Genomic DNA, 25,976 nt, shown 5'->3' on the forward strand with positions numbered 1-25,976 from the left:
CTTTAAGCTGGGAACTTTTCTTCAGTAAAAATAAGGTTTGAAGAACTCATTACTTTGAGTCTTTTGCATTATTAAGACAGAAGTATTTTGGTTGGTTTGTAATACAGGAGTAATTTAGAAAGTGCCTTTTTGCAACATGTCTTGCTTTTCTTGTGAACTCTGTTTCGGTGGCACTCTTCGTTCTGAGCAACGTCTTGAGCCTGTTGTGTCTTTTTCTTCTCAAGCAGAGTTCTGTTTTTACTAGGTAGTCTTCTGATGCAAAAAAAAGAATGAGCAAACATGGTCTTTTAGTGGGGAAACTACTACTATATGCAGGGTCTAAGTTCTGAGAGCCCTTCTGTACTCCCTTTTCCTTATCCAAGTGTAGCTTAACCTTTGATTGGTATAACTGTAATTATACCAAGAAATGCTCTTCCCTCAGAGGAAAGATATAGTGAAATAAAACAAACCTCATTGCAGCATAACTGTCGTGGTTTCAGCCCAGCCGGTAACAAAGGACCACGCAGCCGCTCGCTCACTCCTCCCGCCCCCTCCGGTGGGATAGGGGGGAGTCGGAGGAGAGAAAAGAAAAAAAACCTGGAACCTCGAGGGTTGGGATAAGGGCAGTTTACTGGGACAACGCAAAAAAAGTTACAACAACAACGACGGTACTAATGAAAGAGTATACAGAAAAGAGTGATGCACAGTGCAACTGCTCACCACCCGGGACCCGACGCTCTGCCACTTCCCCCACCGAAAGTCGAGAGCAGGAGAACCCCCCCCCCGGCCCACTCCCCATGTATATACTGAGCATGATGTCACATGGTATGGAATAGCTCCTTGGCTAGTTCAGGTCAGCTGCCCCGGCTATGCCCCCCCACCTCCCAGGTTCCTGTAAAAATTAACTCTATCCCAGCTGAACCCAGGACATTATCCACCCCTTATTCTATACCATTTACATCATGCCCAGATCTTACATTTTCCAATCAACCGCTACCACTTTCCTTGTCTTATATATAGATATATATGTATATGGACACCCCCCCCTACACACACACACACATACAAATAGTATTCCCTTAGTCAATGGGTTATCCCTCCAATGTGTCCATCAATTTTATTTAGTCCATGACTTTGAGGCTCCATCTGTTGTAACACTTCTTCAGGATAAGAGAGATGGTGTGAGGTGTTGGGTTGTTGTATGCTGTCTCTGGAACTTCTGGCTGGTACATTTGATGCAACCCACACCCTTGGTCTGCAGGTCGAAGATGTTGATCTTGAGGAAATTGCTGGGCGCCAGTTCAAGTTCTATCACTGTTGTTCTTGGCTCAGTTTCAAAGTCCATTCTTCAGTCATTTGGGTAATTCTTACAGTAATACCCTTGATATGGCATATAGACACTATAGATACAATGACATACATTGGCAGGTTATTTAGCAGTTAAATATCATACAGCCTAGTTCACTGGCTATTCTCTCCCAAAATCAAATCTCCCTGAGGTACACATCGAACTTCCCCATCCTTCTGCATCACCCACCAGGTGTACCCAGGTCCCTGAGCAAAAACCACCCCTTGGATGGGTTTGTCTCTGCGTGAGGGAGGACTAACCCAGACTGTCTTTCCTAACATACTCCTCGTGCACTACAGGAACTTTATCCCCTTCTACAGTATGTGGAAGTCTTGGTTGGGCGGGGCCCGCCTGATTGGTGGATCCTCTAGTATTAACTAACCAGGTGGCTTTTGTTAAATGTGTATCCCAATGTTTGAAAGTTCCACCCCCCATTGCTCTCAATGTAGTTTTCAGCAGTCCATTGTATCGTTCGATTTTTCCGGAGGCTGGTGCGTGATAAGGGATGTGATATACCCACTCAGTGCCATGTTCTTTGGCCCAGGTGTCTATGAGGTTGTTTCGGAAGTGAGTCCCGTTGTCTGACTCGATTCTTTCTGGGGTACCGTGTTGCCATAAGACTTTCTCTTCAAGGCCCAGGATAGTGTTCTGGGCAGTGGCGTGGGACACAGGATATGTTTCCAGCCATCCAGTGGTTGCTTCCACCATTGTAAGCACATGGCACTTGCCTTGGCGGGTTCGTGGGAGTGTGATATAGTCAATCTGCCAGGCCTCCCACTGTTTATATTTCAGCCATCGCCCTCCATACGACAGGGGTTTCAGTCGCTTGGCTTGCTTAATTGCAGCACATGTTTCACATTCATGGATAACCTGTGCGATAGTGTCCATGGTTAAGTCCACCCCTCGATCGCGAGCCCATCTATATGTTGCATCTCTTCCCTGATGGCCCGAGGTATCATGGGCCCACTGAGCCATAAATAGCTCACCCCTACGTTGCCAGTCCAGGTCCACCTGAGACACTTCAATCTTGGCGGCCTGATCTGCCTGCTGGTTGTTTTGATGTTCTTCAGTGGCCCGACTCTTGGGTACATGAGCATCTACGTGGCGTACTTTTACCACTAGCTTCTCTATCCGAACAGCAATATCTTGCCACAGTGCGGCAGCCCAGATGAGTTTACGTCTGCGCTGCCAATTGCTCTTCTTCCATTGCTGTAGCCACCCCCATAGGGCATTTGCCACCATCCATGAGTCGGTATAGAGATAGAGCACTGGCCACTTTTCTCTTTCAGCAATGTCTAACGCTAGCTGGATGGCTTTCACCTCTGCAAACTGACTCGATTCACCTTCTCCTTCAGCAGTTTCTGCGACTAGTCGTGTAGGACTCCATACAGCAGCCTTCCACCTCCGATGTTTTCCCACAATGCGACAGGACCCATCAGTGAACAGAGCATATTGCCTCTCATTTTCTGGCAGATTATTATACAGCGGGGCCTCTTCAGCCCGTGTCACCTGCTCCTCTGGCGACATTCCAAAATTTTTGCCTTCTGGCCAGTCCATGATCACTTCCACAATTCCTGGGCGACTGGGGTTTCCTATGCGAGCCCGTTGTGTGATCAGTGCGGCCCACTTACTCCACGTGGCATCAGTTGCATGATGTGTAGAGGAGACCTTCCCTTTGAACATCCAGCCCAGCACTGGCAGTAGGGGTGCTAAGAGGAGCTGTGTTTCAGTACCAACCACTTCTGAGGCGGCTCGAACTCCTTCATATGCTGCCAATATCTCTTTTTCAGTTGGAGTATAGCGAGCCTCGGATCCTCTGTATCCCCGACTCCAAAACCCCAGGGGTCGACCTCGGGTCTCCCCAGGTGCTTTCTGCCAGAGGCTCCAGGTAGGGCCATTCTCCCCAGCTGCAGTGTAGAGCACATTTATAACATCTTGTCCTGCCCGGACTGGCCCAAGAGCTACTGCATGAACAATCTCCCGCTTAATTTGTTCAAAAGCTTGTCGTTGCTCAGGCCCCCATTTAAAATCATTCTTCTTCCGGGTAACTTGGTAGAGAGGACTTACAATTTGACTGTAATTTGGAATATGCATTCTCCAAAAGCCCACAACACCTAAGAAAGCTTGTGTTTCCTTTTTATTAGTTGGTGGGGACATAGCTGCTATTTTGTTGATCACATCCATAGGGATCTGACGACGCCCGTCTTGCCATTTTACTCCTAAGAACTGGATCTCCTGTGCAGGTCCCTTGACCTTACTTTCTTTTATGGCAAAACCAGCCTTCAAAAGGATTTGGATTATTTTCTTCCCTTTCTCAAAAACTTCTTCTGCCGTGTTGCCCCATACGATGATGTCATCAATGTATTGCAGGTGCTCTGGAGCTTCACCTTTTTCCAGTGCAGCCTGGATCAGTCCATGGCAAATAGTGGGGCTGTGTTTCCACCCCTGGGGCAGTCGATTCCAGGTGTACTGGACACCCCTCCAAGTAAAGGCAAACTGTGGCCTGCACTCCGCTGCCAAAGGGATGGAAAAAAATGCATTAGCAATGTCAATTGTGGCATACCACTTAGCTGCCTTTGATTCCAGTTCATATTGAAGCTCTAACATATCTGGCACAGCAGCGCTCAGCGGTGGCGTGACTTCATTCAGCCCACGATAGTCTACTGTTAGTCTCCATTCCCCATTAGATTTCCGCACGGGCCATATGGGACTATTAAAGGGTGAGTGAGTCTTGCTGATCACTCCTTGACTCTCCAATTGGCAAATCAGCTTATGGATGGGGATCAGGGAATCTCGGTTGGTGCGATATTGCCGCCGGTGCACCGTCGTGGTAGCAATTGGCACCTGTTGTTCTTCAACCTTCAGCAACCCCACAACCGAAGGGTCTTGAGAGAGACCAGGCAGGGTAGACAGCTGTTCAATCTCCTCCGTCTCCAATGCAGCTATACCAAAAGCCCAACGGTACCCTTTTGGGTCCTTGAAATATCCCCTCCGGAGATAATCTATACCAAGGATGCATGGGGCCTCTGGGCCAGTTGCAATGGGGTGTTTATGCCAGTCATTCCCGGTTAGACTCATTTCAGCTTCTAATACGGTTAGCTCTTGGGATCCCCCTGTCACACCAGAGATACAGATGGGTTCTGCCCCTTTATAACTTGATGGCATTAGGGTGCATTGTGCACCAGTGTCTACTAGAGCCTTATATTCCTGTGGGTCTGATGTGCCAGGCCATCGAATCCACACTGTCCAGTAGACTCGGTTGTCCCTCTCCTCCACCTGGCTGGAGGCAGGGCCCCTCTAATCCTGGTTAGAATATTCGTTACTCACTTTTCGCACCCGTGAATCAGAAGTCCCTTCAAGAGGATCAGAAATGTGATCAGCCCATCTACTGCATCTGGGGGACTCCTCACAGGAAACTGGAGCAGCAGTTTTCCAAGAAGAATCCTCTTTCCTGGTTGCTTTTTCTCGCAACTCCCGTACCCGTGCATCCAGGACTGAGGTAGGTTTTCCATCCCACTTCCTCATGTCCTCTCCATGGTCGCGCAGGTAAAACCACAGGTTAGCCCGTCGTGTGTACTTTCTCTCTCCTCTCTCTTGGGCAGAGGAATGCTTACTCCCAATAGCTGCGATGCGGGCCTGTACAGGTGGGGAGGAAGACATATCCACTTTGAATTGCTGGAACTCTCGGGACAATTCCTCTACAGCCGAGACACAGGCCCGTAGGGAGGAAGAGAGACTTCCTTCGTATTGCCGGAGTTGGACAGCCAATTCATCCACCGTTTGTCCATGGCCTTCTTTCCAGGACATTACTGCCAATGAGTTGGCATAGGTTGGTGGTGCACTTCATAGAAACTTCCGCCACATGGGTTGTGTGCATTGGACATCATCTGGGTCTATGGGTGACTGCGCATTTTCTGGATCATTATAAATCACCTCCAGCACGGCTAATTCCCTCAGGTACTGGATACCTCTCTCCATGGTGGTCCACTTGCCTTGGTGACATGTAACTTCATCCTTGAAGGGGTATCTTTCCTTTACACCTAACAGAAGTCGCCTCCAGAGGCTGAGGACTTGTGTTTTTCTCCCAATCGCCTTGTCGATGCCCCCTTCCCTAGACAGAGATCCCAACTGCTTGGCTTCCTTACCCTCTAATTCCACACTACTAGCCCCATTATCCCAGCATCGGAGCAGCCAGGTAACAATGTGCTCACCTGGGTGGCGGCTAAAATCTTTTCGCATGTCACGCAACTCACTCAGGGATAGAGATCGGGTGATTATTTCGGGTTCTGCCTCTTCCTCCTGTTCTCGTGATGACCCTGGTTCATCTTCATCTCTCACTGAGCGAACTGATTTCTTTGTGTGTTTCTTTTTCTGTACAGGGGCGACTGATACCGGCACAGGTTGGTTCTCTGGTTTAGCTGCAGTATCTGTCACTGCGGTTGGGGTAGCCGCGCTGCCTGTTGCCGGGGTAGGGGTAGCCGCGCTGCCTGTTGCCGGGGTAGGGGTAGCCACGGTGCCTGCTGCCCTGTTTTCCATCTTTTTCCCCTTTTCTCCCTGAGGGTGCTGCCTAATATCAAGCAGTGTTTGGTAGATACTGGCCAGGGCCCAGCACAGTGCAGCGAGTTGTACGTCTTTGGAATAGCCACAGCATTTTTCTTTCAAATATTCTACCACTTCATGATGGTTCTGTAGTTGTTCAGGAGTGAACTTCCAAGCCACTGGGGGTGAGAAGTTCTCTAGATACCTGCCCATATCCTCCCACATGCCATGCCACCCATGAATATCCAGCTTTGGGGCAGATCTCTGGGTGGTACTCTTAAAGAGCCTTTTTGTAGCCCTAAACAAGACCTGAAACATATTCAGGAGGCATAGCACTAACAGCACAGTGGCTTGTGCATCCCAAGGATATTCAAAGTTCTCAAAAGCTGTTGTAATTAGTCGGAAGGAGAAGAGGGAGGCGAACGGACGGGGGGAAGTATCCCCCCCTAACTCCCCCATGGATTGGCTGTAATTACCAATAAAATCCGATAGAAGGTGCCCAAAGTATGGAAATGATATCACTGCCTCATACAGATACCAGCTTAACCTCATGACCAGTGATGTAATCATTTCACAAGTCGACATTGCCCAGTACAGCAAAATGATAATCCCAATCACTCTCCCAGAGGTGAGAAACGTAACTACAGGCAATACATAGAGCATATAAGGACCTACAAAACGCCACCATGTAAACAAATTAATCAACATTGTGACTAACATCTATTTATCTAATATAAGGAATGCGTATGACAAATTTGTTTCAACACGCTCTGGCCAGATCTGTCGTTATCTCAACCCTTCGTGCCCCACGTTGGGCGCCAAAAAGGACTGTCGTGGTTTCAGCCCAGCCGGTAACAAAGGACCACGCAGCCGCTCGCTCACTCCTCCCGCCCCCTCCGGTGGGATAGGGGGGAGACGGAGGAGAGAAAAGAAAAAAACCTGGAACCTCGAGGGTTGGGATAAGGGCAGTTTACTGGGACAACGCAAAAAAAGTTACAACAACAACGACGGTACTAATGAAAGAGTATACAGAAAAGAGTGATGCACAGTGCAACTGCTCACCACCCGGGACCCAACGCTCTGCCACTTCCCCCACCGAAAGTCGAGAGCAGGAGAACCCCCTCCCCGGCCCACTCCCCATGTATATACTGAGCATGATGTCACATGGTATGGAATAGCTCCTTGGCTAGTTCAGGTCAGCTGCCCTGGCTATGCCCCCCCACCTCCCAGGTTCCTGTAAAAATTAACTCTATCCCAGCTGAACCCAGGACAATAACATAAAGCCATCCTGTAGTACTTCAAACTGTAGTTATCATGGGATGCCCATCCTTTTTCTGAAGAAATGGCTCTTGTCGATATTGCAAGTAATTTGGATGGTTAACACCTTTCAGGTGAATCCTGAAGAAATCATTTAATACAAGCTAATTCTAGAAAATGAATTTCTGATGCTTAAAAAACCCACTATAAATCTAACAAATTTTTTTTGTGCAGACTTGCTGTCTTGGTAATTACGTTTCTTAATGTTCTTTACTGTCATACTTTCAATAGTCTTATCTGAGCACTTTCTATGCTAAATCAGTGACAGTGTCTATAGTGCACTTCCTTGACCTGTTGGGCTGGAGTAATTTTTCAGTGTTTGCTTTAGTTGCTTGGTTTTGTTTAGCTGTGCCAGAATTCATTTGAGAATAGGGAGTCTCAATCTTAAGTTTTAGCAAGTCCTTTTCTAGGTGGGTTTTGGTGTTTGTTTAGCTTTTTTATATATTGCTGTTTTGGAAGTGTTGTTTCATAAATGGACATTCTTAAAGAACCTTTCTTCTAGACTATTTTGTTCATAGGTTCACATGCTTTTTTCTGCATTGTACAGAAGAGTACAGATTTCTTAGTGTTGTATCGATCGAAATTTAGATGCAGGTTAATTATTTTACTTCTCATAGTGTACTGTTCATGGATCAATATATTAAAATAGTATTTGAACTGAGAACCAATGGGGATTTATAAGCATCATCATGATGTTGAGAAATTAGCATTTTATCTTTGTTTTCCATGCTTTACATCAGCAGTAATTTAGCTTGGAAGTTATGAATTTGTAAGTAGCAGCTCGGACCTAAGCCAGGAAGCAAGGACAAACTTTTCCATTGCATTAGATAAGAAAAGTCAGTAGGCATAGGCACTGCACAATTGTCTTTCTGTTCAAGCCTTGTGATTTGGAACAAAGGAGAGAGGATCTATAACCTTAGAAGGAGATAACTGGAGAAGTTTGTCAATAATTCTTCGGATTGCTGGACACCCACAGTGTTGAAAATGTTATTATGCCAGTAAAAATAAAAGAAGCAAAAATAACTGCTGTTTTCCCAAATTGTAGCTTTAAAGCAACGTACTACTTCAATATGTCATTAAGGAAAATTTTGTGAATATGTTATTTTAAACTCCTGCTAAATTATATAAACAAGATCATGAATACTGCAATCAGAATGGAAGGATAATCTAAATCATCTTCCTTCATAATGAATTACAAAGCTGGAGATGTAACTTGTATTACTAACATTGAAAAGTAGAAACCTCCCTTGAGGACAAAAATAATGTCGCAAAAGTCTATATCCTTCATAACAGGAACTTCACCTATCATGCTTACATTACTGGAAATACTGAAAAAGGATCCTATTAGATTCAAGATTGTGTTCAAACTCAGGAGTTTGGATTAGCCAATATTGGTGCAGTACGAAGATCACATTTGCTAAGTGACCATCCTTTGCCTTATATAGCCATTACAATTGTTTACTATCCAAATGTCTTTGAAATTGGTTTAGAAATACTTCTTCTATTATCAGTGTAAAACCAGTAGTTTTGTACTGAAATGATGTAAAACTTTTTGGTCCAGAAGGGCTTACTTTTTCTTTTTAGAAGTGTGATTACATGAATTCTTGTTTCTCAGTTGATCCTTGAAAACTTAAATGTTATCTCATGGTAGACATTTCTGGTTTTTTTTAAAGAATGTGTATATAGATACCATCTTTTAATTCTCTGTAGTCCTCATTAGAGACACACCTGTAAACCTGCAGAGAATAACTTCTCATCTGAAATGAACTTGAAATAGGGTATTCCTCAGCTAACTGTGTATGGTAAAGGTTTCAAGCCAACTTCACTAAATTAATGTACCTGCAGTTTTAAGGGGTGGGGGAGTTAACAGGTAAGAATGTGCCTTGCTGAACAGGAAAGTCATCTCTGCAGGATTCTTGTTTCTGAGTCCTGGTTGATGTGCCCTTAACACTTTTGAAGACTTTAGTGTCCTAGGAGGTTGAAGTAATCCTTTGAGACTGGGTAATTCAGAAAAATCTTGATGTTCTTGAGTAGAATTTTCCTCTTTACTGATAACTAATCAGGTGAGTCTCATTGGTCCAGTGACTTTCCACCTTGGATTGTGCTTTACCACGTGCTCTGGAATCATCCCTTGTGATAAATTACCCTGATATCCATTTTTCTGTCTACATTCATTCCACACAAATCTTGTAATTTTAGTGAGACTCCTCATTTCTGGGGAAAAAACCTCAAGCTTTGCACAGCTTTTAAGGGTAAGGGTGTCCTTAAGGAAACTGTCTTATGTGATGCTGTAATAGCATCTTTCATTTTTATAGGTTGCCTTAACCAAAAGTGGAAGGGTTTTAAAAAGATTTAGTCCAAAACGGAGCTGGGTACTAGCCTTGAAGGTACAGAAGTTACAGTAGTAGCAAATCTACTGAGGTCATCTGTGTACTGTAGATATCTTTTCCTTTTTCTGACTTCTAAGGCTGGTGACAATACTTCAGGACTTCTAAAATCAAGCATGTCCTACTCCTTGCCTTTTTTTTTTTTTTTTTTTTTCCTTGGATGTCCCTTACTCTTGTTGGCTAGATTGTTGAAGTGATAAAATGCCAAGTGTTTAAAAATTATTGCTTATGAAACTTGCATTTTGTATTTTAAATACAACACTATTGTCATTGTTTATTCTTAAGTACATCCCAGTAGTAATCAACAACTCATAGTATTGGGTGAGGGGAGTTGGTTTGAATTGGATCCTTCAATTACTCAAACTCAAGGATTTTGAATCCTGCCCAGATGATACCTTACAGGGAAGCAGTACAAGGACATAAACCTTTTTTAAAAATAAAAATGGGATATTTGAAATTATATATTACCTATATCTGTTAGGGTATATTAATGTTGCAAAACACATATGAAACTTTGTACTTTCTTTTACCAGCAGATGGTTACAGCAGTTCGGACTCCTATGCTTCAGATCCAGAGCAAATTGGAAGTACTGTAACACGGCAACGGTCAGTAAAGTAGCAATTGAAGAAAATAAATAAAAGGTGTTTAAAGCAGCCTGTTCTGAGCTTCTGTTTTTTTGACAGCTAGCTTGTAAAATGATGGCTAAATAGATTCTTAACTTTAACACTCAGGAATCTGGAGGCAGTGTGTTTTCTAATGCATTAACAATGTATGCTGGTCCTGTTAATGTGTAAAGTGAAAATTCGAAAAGTAATGTAGTCTAAAAAGTTTGGGATTGGCCAGTCAAATGAAACTCCACGTTCATTCAGAAATCCTGATAAAGACTTTCTCCTTAAACACAAGGGAATGTAATCTTATAGGAGATCATGATGTTACTTGAAAACAATTTTTTGTATTTTTAAACAAATCCATTAGGCATTAATGGAGAAGTACCTTGTGACTTTGTAGCATAAAAGAAGAATAAAACATAAATTAGAAATATCACAGCAGTAACTCAATCTCTTTTAATAATGGGTTTTTATATAATGAAGGACAGTCATAGCCCAAATGTAAATTAAGGCATTGGAGGAAGCTGTGCAAGCACATAACCAACAACTGCATTGTTTGACATAAGAGAATGTGCTGTACTAGCTGGTGCTGATTGTTCCCATTAAATGTGCCTGAATAGGATTAAACACCAGCTACGCCATTAACCATCTTACAGTCAGTTTCAGAGGTAAATTTCAAACCAAAAATAATTAGGGTGACTTCAATAGCAAAGAAAGATTTGCAGTTGCCATTCAGTACAGCAGCTTGAAAACTTCTTTCCTCCATTGTTACTTAAAGGCAAATTTGATTGTCTGTCCTGCTTCTATGTATGTTTTTGTACTACCAACATGATGATTTCAACATTTTCTTTTCATCTCTGATTTTGGGTTGGGTTCTCTTGCTGAACTTGTGTGGATGTGTGAAGCTTTCTGATGAGTTGCCACTTTATGGCACAGGTAGCTTCTGTCCAGAGCTGGCAGTTCTGGCAGTGTCCATCCAGGAAATTTTTCTCCCACTTCCTCTTTTACTTCCTTCCACTGATACCTCTTCTACCAATTGCAATCTTATCTATAGAGATGACATTGTCCTTAACCCTACCATCAGTCCAGAGTACTTCTTCTGTTTTCAGAAAGCAAAAACTGACAAGGCTATGTCAGATAATGATATTTCAGGAGTGTCCTTAAACCACTTTCTCCCTTTTTTAATCCTACTTGTGCCTTTTATACTAGACTAGCTAGAGGGATGACCCTAAGTGTTGGTGTAATTATATTTGTATTTCATCAGCTGGAGGGTTACACAGTGTTACAGAAGCATTGTCCTGGAGAGTATATTAAGAAAGCAAATTTTTCTATCATGATAACTCAGTTTTCTGTCTGGACTTACACATTCAGGAATGTCAGGTTTTGTGTGAAATTTAGGTACTTCTTACCTCTCCTGGTTTTATATCTTATGATAGTTATAGAAGAATGTTACAGAAGTCAGACGTAGAAAAGATTTTATCACTTATTTATGAGTTGAATAAGAGTAGCTGTATTCATGTCAGTGATTCAGTAACTCTGTCTTGCTCAGATTGGACTAGTTAGGAAGTTTCTACAAGCTGTTTTTAAATGGAAGTTGTACAAAAATTCTGTATGCAATAAATCCCACTTAAATGGCACTTAGTGCAGTACTTCATCCTTCTATCCTTTCTGCATGTGTGGTCGATGAACTTACAACAGGTATCCGCTAGATGGTGGTCCTACCTAAGACTGAGTTAAAATTTCTGAAGATGCTTCTAAGCCATATAGATTTGAAAAATTTCAGGCAGAGAATTAAATAGCTATCTCATACACTGAGATACTTCTTAAGCTCAATATACATGGAGGCAGGTCCAACAGAAACTTAATATTCTTCTTCAGTGACATTGAACTTAAACCATTTAAAACCTAATCAGGATGTTTGACTACATCTTACATACTTTGCAAATTATAGTGACTACCATCTGGATAGAATGACTGTATTTAGGATTCTCTGTTTCTGAACTATCATTGTTTGGGATGTGTGTCAAGCTATTGGTTACCCACAGGTAAATTACTTGTGGTAATATAAGAATAATTTGGGTAATGGAGATTTAAGTAGATAGAAATATAAAAAACAATTGTGAAATCAAAGAATACCAGAAGTTTAAAACTGATTTTGCAATCTTCAAAATCAATGGCAATCAGGCTCTTTTCCATCTGTCAGACTTTATTTTTTTAATTGCATACTTTGAAGAACTTTTGAATTTTAGTTCTGTTGTAGCTGCCTAAAATCTCTACAGAAGCTTATATGTTTTGCAGATCACATTCAGGAACATCTCCAGATAACACTGCGCCGCCACCACCCCCTCCAAGGCCTCATCCTTCTCATTCTCGATCATCATCTTTAGACATGAACAGATCCTTTTCAGTTACCCCAGGTAGATATACTGTGTTCCTAGTGTATATTAGTTTTTAGTACATATATTCCTGAAGCAAACAATTTTTTTTCCTCTGAAGAAAGATTTAGAGTGTGTTTTTTAAAACACTGCTTCTGAATGAAAAAGCTGAAAATGTTGTCACTCTTCCTGTATTAAAATTTGTACTCCACTTTGCTTAAACAGATAATTTAGGAAGTAAATTTTCAATGTTGGCATTGTAGTCCTTTGGGTGAATGTGGGAAGCAAAGTCAGGAAATAACATTTTGGTAGTGCACCCACATGCAATGAATTGCATCTGCCAGTAAATTTTCAAGAGGAGTTCTTTCATTATCAGATGTATTAGATGGGTGTTAAGTATTTCACTTCAGAGGAAATTATTAAAGGTCACTTCTGATGCTTTGCTGCTTAAAGGTTTTTATTGTACTTCTGGCTTGTCAGTATTATGCAATTCAGAATCACGAAGTATGAGAAAATGTTAAGAGTGTACAATGAGAGTAAAAGAAAAAAAGGACTAAGATCAGAAAAGTATGACCATGTCTGTACTTTGAGCTGGAACAAAGGACAAGATCCATGTTCTGATTCCTTGTTTTGTGTGTTTAGAAATTTGAAAGGAGATGACATTACAATTATGGTCCTCAATACGACAGGTTGATATGTAGGCAAAATGCAGGACTTCTTTATGTTGACAAGTCAAAATTAGATAGCACTGTAATGTGAAGAGTAACAATCTCGGCCAAACACGATGCCTTTTTTACAGGACAACAACAGACTGGAGTTGTTGCCTATCCCCCTGCAGTGCCTCCAAGACCACAGCCTTCACAGGTGATGTTGTCACTTTCGAAAAATCATACTCTAACTCGGTGCATCATTTTTATCTAACTCTGAATTTTAACTTATCTCTAAAATGAGTAGCATTGCTTGGTATTTTTTGAAACCACCAGGATGTGAATGATGGCAAAACCTAGACTATAGCCAAATGTTAGCCTTTCCTGAATAAAGAATTGCTTCTGGTGGAACCATGGGAAGGGATTAAAGTAGAGATTGAGGAGGGAGGAGTGAATGGCTCTGGAGCTCTGAGTTGTAGGAAAGAGTGGAAAGTTATACTTTCACATTTCTTTATCTGTCCCTGTATAGCTAATAGGCCATAACACAGACTGTGAGAGCATTCTTTCAAAGTTTTGCAAAACAAGTGTTTGTCTTCCATCTGTCTGGAACAGGGTATCGTTTTACATAACATGCCTGCTCCGAAAAGGAGTGATCCCACTTCTTCCTTTGTTATAGACTTGGTCATCTTCGCAGCCCTGGTCTGAGTCAGTTCAGTTAGCTGATTTGGTAGAAAACAAATACTGAAAAAGTTGGTTTTCTTTGTCTCAACCAGCTGAATCCTTCAACTGCTGTGCAGATCTGACATGGGACAGATAAAATTGCTTTTCAGTTGTTTTTCAGCAGCAGCTACTTGTTAAGAATCTGAGTTACCAGCAGTTGAAGTCAGTCAATGGATTCAGAAATAATCTGCAAGGAAAGAGGGTACGATGACAGACATACTCCATACAGTGTGATCACATAAGCATGTTTCCCTGTGGAACTAGACTAAAAATCTGTATCAAGCCTGACGGAGCCAAGCTGGACTGTTAAAACAGAAACATCTACTGTCCAATGAGTCTAGCTAGTCCCACAGTGCATTTGTCTTTGGTCTTGTTCTCTGGGTAATAGCACATCTGATTGAACTTCCTTTTCTCTTAAATATTTCTCTAAAAAGGCAAATAATCTTTAACGTTCTGTCACAAACTGTTGTTTGGCAAGATTCTTTGCATCAGATAACTATGTTAAGAACAATGTCACTAAATATTTTTGTTGTTTTATTGCAGGGTGCAGGTCCTCATGTGCATCGCCCAGTAGATGCTGAAGGCCTAATAGCTCATACCAGTACCTCACCTCAGCAAATACCAGAACAGCCAAATTTTGCAGACTTCAGCCAGTTTGAGGCGTTTGCTGTTTCAGGTGTAAACAAAGAGGAAGAAGATGAAATTGAAACACACTCAGAAGTCTTGCAGGTGAGCAGAAGTGAAGATCTTGTCAATCGCTTAATACCACCAACAGTTAGGAGACTTTGTTAAAACCTACTTCTGTTTGAATTCAGTGGGTTTTTTTATGGCATCCCAATCCATTGCTAGAAATCAATTACATTACACACTGCTATGCTTATGTAGTAATTGCTAAACACCTAGGCAGAAGAAATTCCTTTCTTCTCAGTTCTTGATTGTAATTCAAAAGACTTTGTACTTATTAGCATGTGTGTGCACAAATGTAATTGTGTTGGTGCATTTAAGACTTAGTACAGGCAAAACTTTTCTTCTGCTCACTCTTGCCAGACTTCCAAAACTGGCAAGTTTTGAAGTAGTCTGTCTTAATAAATGAGATGACTGTCAAGTATTGTAAGCATCTGCTAGAATTCCATTAATTTGGTTTTGTTCAAAGCCGTTGGACAGACAGCTAAAGTGAATAGAGCTCTGGCATCTTTCTATAATACAGAGAGAGATGTTTACAAAACCTTGTTTCCTACTACAGACACAGGACTTTAAAAGTTTGCAAGCCTCAGAGTTTATTCTTACTAATGTCATAATAGATTACTGCTATTACATGAATTACTTCATGTTTTCCTTTCATAATTTGTAGCCTTCATCCAGATTTTCAGTTCTCTGGGGCACTTCTGCATCCTCAGTTGCAAAAGTACCTGTGGTGCTTTAAAGTCCTCCCAACTATTAGCAACTTGTTCTTGCTTCCCTTCATCAGGAAGGTCAATGACGTAGAGCCATTTGAGCATTCTCCATTGTACCTCATTGCAAAATCAGCTATGTTAGCTTAAGCTGCCACTGAAAACTGCTTAAGTTAAGCCTGCTGATTGTTTTGCATTGAAGTGGATGGAGAATTGTGTTCCATTGGAGGGATTAACCTTTGGCAGTAATAAATAGATAATGGTGGTAATGTAATAGCAGAAACAGCTGTAGTAGTTTATCATCTGGCCACAGCCTCTTTTGTACTATACAGTGCCTCATAATATTGGGGATTTGACTTTATTCAGAGGTCTTCCAACATCCGGAGTACAATGCTTGAGAGCAGAGTACTTTCAAGTAACTATTTAATCTTTTTTTCATAATTATTTTAGATTCTGTGTTGAATCTTAATTTCTGTATCAAAATACAGGTCTGACTATTGATTCTGGAAGTACAGCTTTTTACTTATATGCCTCTTCTGTAAGCTGCTCCCAGGCCAAAACAGTGTTTGTGACCAAGATAGTTTTAGGTGGTTTTACTCCAAAGCAGGTATTGCTGCTGTATTCCAGCTTGTTCTTCTAAAGACAACTTGAACTGGAATTTAGTTGTGAACTGTATTCATGTATCAGAAATGCAGCATACTTGTATTTATTCCAACTGTTGCCAAATGAAATACTTGTTAAGAAGTAGTTTTCTAAATGTAGTTTATATCCCTTTAGGTTGAAAAGCCCTCTGATTCTGCAAGTTCTCTTAGAGTTGCCAAAGCAGATGGAAGAGTTGAAGACAAAGCACCTGCTAATGTCCCCACTAGTGCGGTATGCAAAGTACACTTGGAAGGAGAGTGCAGTTGTCTGATATATATGAAATTATATGTTTGCTTTGATTTGCAACAGCAACTTCATAGGCTTCCACTTGAACCCAGTTTTCTTAGGTCTTAGCTTGAAGTAGGCACAATTTTTGAAACAGAACAAAACTTTCAGTGCAGAACTTGGTTAACAGTGGCTTTTTTTTGTTACAGACACATAATTACTGAGGCGAAAGCGTGCTCTGAGATGTTGTGTATTTGCAGTTGACAGTTGTACCATGGTGTTTCTGCTTGCACAGTTCTTTGTCAGTGTGTAGCAACCTCCTGCCCTTTCACCAGGGGGTAGGATTTAGTACAAGTTTTTTTCCAGACCATACGAGAATGCAGCTAGATGTCCGTCAGAAAATATCTGATGGGTTGTAAATTCAGTTAGCTCAGTAGCTTGTTTTGAGAATATGTAATACAAACAAGTTACCAGGTTATAATCCCAGTAAAATGAAGTTCGTGAGAATTAATAGGCTGTGTTTTCCTCTTCAGGGTAAAGGCACTACCCCACTTGCTCCACCACCAAAGCCTATTCGCAGAAGATTAAAATCAGAAGATGAGCTAAGACCTGAAGCTGAGGAACATACACAGAAAACAGGTGTCATAGCTGCTGTTCTTGCTTCACAGCCATCTATTCCTAGGTAACCCAAGAAGTGTATCAATACATCTGTTACTGGAAAATTTATATTTAAACAGCATACACGCTTTCTGTTCCAGGAGTTGCGAAAAATTTCAGTGTGCTTAAACTAAATTAATTTAACAGTTTAAAGGGTTTTGGTTTTTAAACAAGATCATCCCAAAGCCTCTACCACTTGGAGACCTTTTAGAGATCTTGAATTTTGGAGTGTGAACTCTTTTTTTAACTTCTGCAAGTATGTTGGAAATAAGTGGTGGTAGTATTAAGATGTAGTGTTTTAATTTGAAATAATGGTTGCTATGAACAGTCCAAAATGTGCAGTCTTTGTGTCCTGAAAGTAGACTATTACATTAATAACTTTGAGGTAAATGAATGTGGTATGGTGTGTTGGGACTTAAGAAAATTGATTGTGACAAGTTTTTAAAATGTGCTGCTCGATGTTTCATTGAAACCAAGTATGTGTGGCTTCCATGTAAACAAACAAGGTTAATTGAGCCAGGCAGAAGAGGGAAAATGAACAGTGTAACAAGTTAAAAAAATTTGAAAAGAGGATTCTGCTCATTTAAAAAAGAGGGACTGTAAATGAGATACTCAGCTAAGCAATGAAATGACTTATTACAATACTTCTAATATATTCTCAGATCAGTGGGGAAAGACAAGAAGGCAATTCAGGCATCAATCAGACGTAACAAGGAAACCAACACTGTTTTGGCCAGATTGAATAGTGAACTACAGCAGCAACTAAAGGTAATTCCGTGGTCTTTGTCTGTTTAAGAGAAGAGCCTGAGAGGGCAAGATGTTAGTGAGGCACAGTAACAGGCATCTCTGCAAACCAATGATATACATAGTAGAGGATGTTGATACAAAATATTTAGTTGTTTTTGTAGATCATAGAACATACCTAATTGTGACAAGCTTTGTGAAATTACAAAGGACAGTTTTACTACTACAAAACACGTTTTTCAGTGTATTGATTTGCTTTCAGCTACACTAAAAATAAAAAAGCAGAAATCTTAACTTAGTATTAATAACTAGAGGTAGCTGTTGTGGTCATCAGATACTTTAAAAGCAGTATTGAGAACAGCAGCTGAAGGGGTTTGCTTTCTTCTGAAGGAAAAAGCAAACCTTAAAGTCTTAATAAAATCATAAATATTTTTAAACAAATACAATAATCTGGAATGCAAAACTTGCAGCTTAATAAGAGCAATAGTCATCTGTTTATTTAGGTCAGCTATTACTGTTTTGGATTTATCTGTAGGCACCATCTTAACATCTTTCTCTTGGCATCTTTCTTACCTTAAGATATCTACTTTAATTATCAAGTTAATATAAAAAAACCCAAAACTTAAATGTAAACATGAATTAACGTGATACTGTCTAGACTGGAAGATAGGGCGTTTTAGAAACTTATCAAGCCTGAATTTCACTTGTTACTATTTATGAGAATCAAGGTGCATAAAATTCACGTAAGAGGAAAAACTGGGGAAAAACCCCTGAGTTTCCAATCTTTTAACTGAGATGAGAGCTTACCCCCTTAACATTTTAGACTTCATTTGAAAATAATATAGTTGGGTTTGCAGCTGGTTACAACTTTGTGGTTTTGGGTGATTTGAAAGAAATTAAAAAATACTAAATGGCTTCACCTTTGAGCAAAGTATTGATTTTCATTTATGTGTAATTACTAGCTAGCCAATCTTCCATTCAGATTACCAGAAGAGTTCTCCACGTTCTAGAAAAGACGTTAGTTCTCAAAACTGAAGCTGACATTTAACAGTTTTGATCACATGAGGAAATTATTAATATTCATTCTCTGTGGACAGTCAGTAGAAAAATCTTTCTTTTGTAGGATGTTCTTGAAGAGAGAATCTCCCTGGAAGTCCAACTGGAACAACTTCGACCCTTCTCTCACCTCTAAGCCTACTGCCGTTAACTGTGAATTTACTAATTTTGAAAGGGGTATTGGTTTCAAAGCCTATTTAAAGATCCATGCATCTAGCTCAGTGCACTCTATTCTACATTAAATGTTGTGGTTCTGTTTTGTCAATTTGTCCACTTTTGTATTTAAGTATTTTAATTTCAGTACAGAGAAAACAAAAACTTTTTCCTTGAATGTGACACTGCCTCTCATAATTTTCTGTGGGCATCCGTGATCTTTGTTGGACTTGAGTTTGCAGAGTTTGTCACCAAAATTTCCAACTGGAATTTTTTAGTGGTTTCTTTTTTCCCGTTGAAACATCTTTGCAGAAGAGGATTGCTAATCAGTTGACTTTAAGCACATAAAATCTTATTTCGCTATGGCATTTATTTTACTGTGCCAGAAAAGAGGAAAAACTAGTAATCTGTCATCAGCCAATGTTACTTCCCAAGCTGCCTTTCACAATTGGAAAGTTGTTCACAATTCTTGAAAGCCTGCCTCTTTGCAATAAACCAACTTATTCAGGTTGACAGTTTTTGCAGGCTGCTTGCCATATCAACTGGATTTGATTTTGTGTTTTTGTTGCATACATTATAGAGTATGTAACCACAGATTGCCAGGTGTTCACATTTTATCCATTCATGATCCCAATTCAGCCGCATGCATATAAAGATTTATGGTACAATTGGTAGTCTATCAAACAGACCTTTTTCAGTCCTCTCTTTTGTGGAAAGAGTTGGGTGTAAATCCCCAACATATTAATTACACATTACCTAAGCACCACCTGTAATTGCATGTTTCACACATTACCTTTTAATAACAGATCACATCCACCAGTCTTCACTGTAACAAATTGTATTGTCAAGTAATGTGTCAATACCTCTATGAACTTCTAATTCCCAGAAAAAAAAAAAAAAACCAACAAAAAAAAAACCAAAAACAAAAAGCGAACAGTTTGCTTCTTAGGAATTTTGGGGTACCTTCTGTCATCTTGTTTCCAGGCCTTATTTCTCTGGCATATAGACAGGCTTCACTATTAACAGAGTTCCCTGAGTGTATCCTGCTATTCAGGTTGATGTACTGTATTAGGATTTGTTGTATATTGTACGATACACACCTTTTGATCTCATATGTAAATTTGCATTAATTGCTGACTAACAGCAGATATTCTATTTAATGGCTTCTTCTGGCTGTGGGATCATAGATGTTTAACTGCATGGATGTATCTCTGCAGAATCAGAACTAGCAATTGTGTGATTTTTACACCAATAAAACAGCACAATATTTTAATTTTGTTGATTCATCTTTACCTGGGAATTGAAACTCATTCAGATGGGGGGAGGGTTTTATTACAGGTCTGCAGGGAATTTTTTGTAATTTTGTGGCATGTACGAGAAATAGTTGATCATAATCCCTTGACCATTTTCTTCCCTCATTTTTTAGCTGTTGGTCAGAAGTGATCAAATTCTCTTGGTAATCTGTGGCTATATTCCTTTTGTATCCTCCTATAAGCAAATTTAATACAGTTGTAACTTCTAAAAAGTAAACGCTAGTACTGACTTGGGGCGAAGAAATATATAGTTCTTTAGTCTTCATTTCTGGTTTGATTTCCTTGAGAATACCTTTCAAAATTAAAATTAAATGGATCGCCTGTTAGCAGTCCTTATCCTCACAGTGTCACTTCTGTGCTTAAATGAAATTCTCTTAACATCTGCTTCCTTTCCAAAAGGATAGCTCAAGTCAGATTTTTCTGCTGGATATGCTGTTTGTTACAGTGAAAAAGAAGTATTTCTCTTTTTGGTTATCATATACAGACTGGATAATTATGGTTAATTTTTATTACTATAACTATTCGAACATTTTTTCAAATGTCATGGAAGTGTTGCAGATGGCTTATGTATATAATCCAAAGCAAGATTCCCTGGTATGAAAGACACAAATGTCATAGTTGCATGAAAGGTGGTACTTTCTATTTGCATGTAAAGGGATTAAGAAATGATAGCTAAATGGGCACAAAGGTTACATATGAATTACATATCACCTATGTCTTGCCAATTAGTAGATAAAGTACAAGACTTTGGCTTCAAAAAATAAGATATAACTAGGGAAATGGAAAAAAAAAAACCCAACCAAACAAAAAAAAACCCAAAACAAAACTGAAAAACTTTAAAGTAGATGGACTAATCACTTCTGTTATAACTGCCAAGTAGTGAGAACAGTGTTTAGAAAAGTGGGTCACTTACTGTAGTTAAAGAATGTTGATTTCAAACCAACTGGATCTTGTCCATAGTTTATTTTAAATTTAAAAATACTTTTTTAAAATAGTACTATTTTCATATTAATATTTAAGTATTAAGCCTATGTTTATAGCAGCAGGATTCATAAATCAGAATTTAACATTTTAAGCTTAAATGTGAAAAGCCTTTTACATTCAAATGTGACATGTACATATGATTTTCTGTGACATCAATGTCTTTCTAGTAGAATGACAAGTTAGTGTCTCAAGTGAAGAACTTGGGCAATCTGAACATTTTTGTGTCTTGCCAACAAGTCTATTTTTAAGGATTTTTGTGGATTACTTTTAATACATCATTCAGTATGTTTTAAACCAGTTTTTCGTGATCAGAAGAGCTTCTAACTGAAAAATTACTTATGTCTTAAGAACATCACTGCCAATGATGTTCAGAAGTTACCTCACTTAGTAATGTAACCCAACTTTAATCCCTTATAAAATTATTTCCCTGTCTTCGCCATTTGTTTGATCTTGATCCGGCTACTTGATACATTCTTTTTTATGAACTTAGATTGTAAGCTCTTTGGGGCAAGGAATTATGTACCATACAAGAGATGCTCTCTATATTGCAAGCATAAATGTAGACTACTAAATAGTATGGAGTGTGATTCATGTACCCAGCTAGGATGGATGGACAGCAGCATGCATTTCTGAAACACCTGCAAAATGTTTTTCTTTGGAATTTGTGATTGGAGGAGTGTCTCTCTTCTTGTTTGATTTGTGTTTCCTTTGTTTCTCCTACTAATGTGCCTCTTTCTTCATTCCACCTGCTTTGGAGTTGCTTTTTTCTCCATTCATTGCCTATCTTTGGACTGCAGAGAAGATTTCCAAAATGCAAAGGTAAAAAGCTGAAAAGCCACTTTTTTTGAGCAGTATTTTAAGTCTACCCAGTGTAAGCTAGTATTTTCAATTTTTTTGTACTTCACATGCCCCTCATTTTACTTGCAATTGTATAGTACATGAACTAGAGGATCTCTTATTACTGAAAATGTCTTATGTGGGATAAACAAAGTTGAGGTTATAAAAACTCAAAGCTAAAGAAAATAAATTTGCAGCATTGTTTCTTGTGTGAGGTGTCTCTGTCCCTTATGGATGGGGTGTGCTGTGTTTCCGCTCTACATTTAGGGCAAAGTTGAGTTACTCTCCTGGGTTCAGCTATGTACAGAGTTTGTCTCTAAGTGCAACTTTATGGATGACCTAGTCTGAATCACTTTTTCCTAAAAGAAAAAAAAAAATTAAAAGGAAAAAAAACCCTGCACTGTCTCTTGACTCATTCTACTCTTAGTTTCTAGTAGAATGTAGTTTCATGAAAAGGTAATGTGTTACAAAAACATGTTACTCCCAAGTGAGTAATAACAATGCAATTCTTACTCTGTGTAGAAGATTAAAAAATAACTTGTGTATTTTAAACATGCTTGCATGCTTTAGTTTCTTAAATACTTTACAAAGCAGTCCATGTGCAGTTGAGTATTCATTTATACTCCCCAAAGTTCTATTTTGAGACATACAACTTAATTTCACAAGCAGAATTCCAGCTTGTTTTGCCATGCATATTGATGTACTAATCATTTATAATACAGCTCTCTAGAAGAAAACACATGAAAACCAGGGACTTTGTTCTCTAACAGCAAAAAAATTTTAAATAGACTTAATAGTCTTTGAAAACAACTAACTAGCGGTTGTATAGGAACAATGTTAATGTCTATATACTAATAACCAAATGAGACTATACAGTGTTGTCCTGATAATTAGTAACCAAGCAAAATAGAAACCTTTTTTTTCCACAGGAATCTTTAATTGCTTTTCAAAATTCAGTTACATGTTTGGGGGGAGGGTTTAATACTGTGTAATTTACTTTCAGTAATGCTTCTTTAAATTGGCCAAATAGGTTTTAAATGTGCAATTCCTGCTTTAAAGCTAGATTGTACGCTAATTGTACCTGATTGTACACTATTAGTGTATTCCAAAGTGATTTTACAGTACTTTTTTCCAGCTTACTGATATAGAGGTATTCAATGTCTTGCATTTAAGTTATTGTCAGAAACAGCCCTTGTTTCATTATAATACGCAAAAATTCAGAATTGTAACTCTATGAAATACTAAGTTTGTGATCTCGCAGCTTATATCCGAAATTTTAAGATTACTTTTAGTACTATTTATCACACTGACAGCATACTGCAACACAGAAAGCTACATGAATTCTCTTCTATCTCTGGTAGAATATGTTCTTGACACTTTCACTCTTACAGATATTAAGAATGCATCTAATCTGGAAGCAGTTGAAATTACTCTGTTGTTTTGACTGGTCTTGATTATGAGCAACCTAGGAAGTGAACAAAACATCATAAATAGCAAAAGCAATTTAAACTGACATTTAGTGATATATTAATGAAAAAAGAAAATCTAGCAATACTGCTGTGGAACCTTATGTGACTGGAGTGTTTTTTTCCCAGTCGACTGAGGAACTCGGAGAGAGAGATACATCCTATTCTACAATGCATGTAAACTCTTTGATATATCCCATGTAACAGCAATGGTGGCTTTTGCTTTCTGTCATCTAACTTAAGAGGTCTAACCGTATTTCTCTCTCTGGCTCAAATAAGACTGCATTTAAACTGACAGAAGAGGGTATGGTCCATGGAGTGGAACAAGTTAAATGTACAAAACAGCACTTTGAATCGGGAATGTCTTCTGCAAGGAGCCTGTTGTCTTTGGTATCCATTCAAAAGACAAAAAAGAAAGACTAGCATTTGAAAGAACAGATGCATATTGAGAAAGGAGGCACTAAAATCAATTACTTGCCCTAACATGCAGTTGGGGGAGCAGGGAGTGGAATGAACATTACAGCAGTTGCTATAAGCTGTAAACACTTGTGTATGTGAACACTTGTTAAGGGCTTCTGAAGGTCTAGCATACATGATGGGCTATGTCAGACTTAGCAAAAAGTTATGTATAGTAGGTAGATGCAGCAATATATGATTTCTCAGCAGAAGTCGAAGGAAATACTTTGGGAACCCTTATGGTATTTTAGGAGTGTGTTTCATTAAACTGCCATAGAATTCAGCACTCTACTAAGTGCTCTTGTGCCTTATTTTGCAGATCATCTTGAACTGATAAAAAGCTTGACTTCAGTCTTAAGTATGAAAATACAGTATGTATTTCAAGAAAAAGTTCATGAAAGGAATTTATAGGAAGTTGTAATTCAATGTGTTCTATCAGAAAATGCAGAAGTGATGTGCCTCCAACTTTAACTTGCTTTTTCTGTTCTGTATCCCTGCCTGTGGAAGAAGAGTGCTGCAGTTTACAACAAACCCTTCTCTAGAGCTTCAATCCCATTGTCTTTCACTGCCCTCATGAAGGAACTTAGTTACCTGCTTTCTGATCTGAAGGAACCAAGAGGTCACAGAAGAATCAAGAGGTCCTTTTGCTGTAGAAGGGTACTTGAATATATTCCTTGGTTTGCTCTGCACTTTGTCTTTGAGGATAAAGTAGTGTTGAAGCAAGAAAATTCCTGTGGAAAAGCAGTATTAATTCACAAGTCATTTTATCAAAATTAAGAGGCTGATCATTTTGATGGATTTTATGGTTTCTGCCAAGTTGCTTCCATAGGTGGACTCACTAAGCAAGAAACACGCTAAAATTGATAATCTCTTAGAACTTTTCGTGCCAAAAGTATTGAATGTTGTTTTGTGAATGGTTTTTCCTGTAGCCTTTTCAGGCAATGGAATCCTTTGAAGTTTTAAAACTTCCTTTTTCCAAATAGCTGTGCATGTAGAATAGTAGGAAAATTTTTGTTCCACTTGTGGAAAAAAATTTTGTCCATTGATTTCAGTGGGGTTGCATTTCAACTGTCACAACTCAAGACTGTCCTGATCAGAATTAATAGAAAGTGAGTACTGCCAAAAATTGAACTGAAAATAGATACGATGTTGATTCCAAGCTAGAATTTTAGGTTTAAAATTTCAATAAAGATGGCATTATGATGTATTATTTTACATATTATTTTATTTTCGTGTCCTCACACTTTAACAGTAAGGATAAGAGAAAAATGGGGGCAAATAAATTGAATGCTGGATCCAAAGGAAGGTTGCAACTATGTGTAGCAGTATCTATAGTTGTAGTGCTATTGTCCAACTCAGGTACTTGATACTATGTGCTTAATTATAAGTCTGAATACATATTTTCCTATCTGCCTGTTTATGTTAGGTAGGAAGAGGGTTGAGATTTGCAATTTTTATGCTGCATCTACATGTTTGGATGATCAAGCTGGAAACTTCAAAACAAACTTACTGAGACTTTTGGTGAATTATGTGGATTTCTGCGTACACCTCACTTGGGCTTATAAATTTACCAACAGATGTGAAATTGTGCATGCATGTAGCTTTCTTTCTGTGAGGAAGTCTGTATTTTAAGTGCATTCGTGAAACCTTAAGGTGAAAGTACAGCCTGATGCAAACTCATAGTAGTACAGTGCATCTAGTTGCTGTGAAGTTGCATAAAGTTAATAGTCTTAATACAAAATTCATTCTTGTTTCATGTGGATTTACAATCTGCTTGTAGTTGTCTTCAGAAAATTTCAGTCCTGACATGGGATCTAGTGGAATCAAACCTTCATTCAAACTAACTCTTCTGTCAAATAAGCTGTGAAAAGTTCGTTTTCATTTCTAGCACGATAAATGTGGGCTTCTCTTGTTGATCTCAACTTTACCCTGCAAACTACTGAGTCTGCAGGATAAAGCATGTTGCTGAAGAAGTTTGTATGTGTTCGAAGGGGTAGACTGAACTTAATAATTTGCTTAAAGTCTGGGCTGACTACTCTGGAAATGTTTCTGTCAGGATATCTAAGATCTGCCTAGGTTTCACATGAGAACAAAAGAAATTGTTATCCTGTAAAATACAAGCCAAGTTAGT

General features: G+C 39.2%; 1 protein-coding gene across 15 annotated transcripts in view; it reads left to right on the forward strand.

Moving 5' to 3' along the window:
• The window catches only part of REPS1 (RALBP1 associated Eps domain containing 1), a 75,986-nt gene extending 53,861 nt beyond the window's left edge, over nucleotides 1-22,125 (forward strand). For 11 of the 15 annotated variants that reach the window (XM_030021324.1, XM_030021325.2, XM_030021332.1 and 8 more), the window contains 8 exons: nucleotides 10,104-10,176; nucleotides 12,478-12,596; nucleotides 13,354-13,418; nucleotides 14,465-14,650; nucleotides 16,090-16,185; nucleotides 16,713-16,861; nucleotides 17,499-17,604; nucleotides 18,704-22,125. In XM_030021324.1, the coding sequence (XP_029877184.1) occupies nucleotides 10,104-10,176; nucleotides 12,478-12,596; nucleotides 13,354-13,418; nucleotides 14,465-14,650; nucleotides 16,090-16,185; nucleotides 16,713-16,861; nucleotides 17,499-17,604; nucleotides 18,704-18,772 (863 nt within the window). In that variant the 3' untranslated portion in view covers nucleotides 18,773-22,125. The remainder of the gene's footprint in view (nucleotides 1-10,103; nucleotides 10,177-12,477; nucleotides 12,597-13,353; nucleotides 13,419-14,464; nucleotides 14,651-16,089; nucleotides 16,186-16,712; nucleotides 16,862-17,498; nucleotides 17,605-18,703) is intronic. The other 4 variants (XM_030021326.1, XM_030021334.1, XM_030021331.1 and 1 more) reach the window with 2 other exon arrangements.
• Nucleotides 22,126-25,976: the final 3,851 nt, after the last annotated feature.

The sequence above is a fragment of the Aquila chrysaetos genome, chromosome 8 (assembly GCF_900496995.4).
Source record: "Aquila chrysaetos chrysaetos chromosome 8, bAquChr1.4, whole genome shotgun sequence".
NCBI classification, from domain to species: Eukaryota; Metazoa; Chordata; class Aves; order Accipitriformes; family Accipitridae; genus Aquila; species Aquila chrysaetos.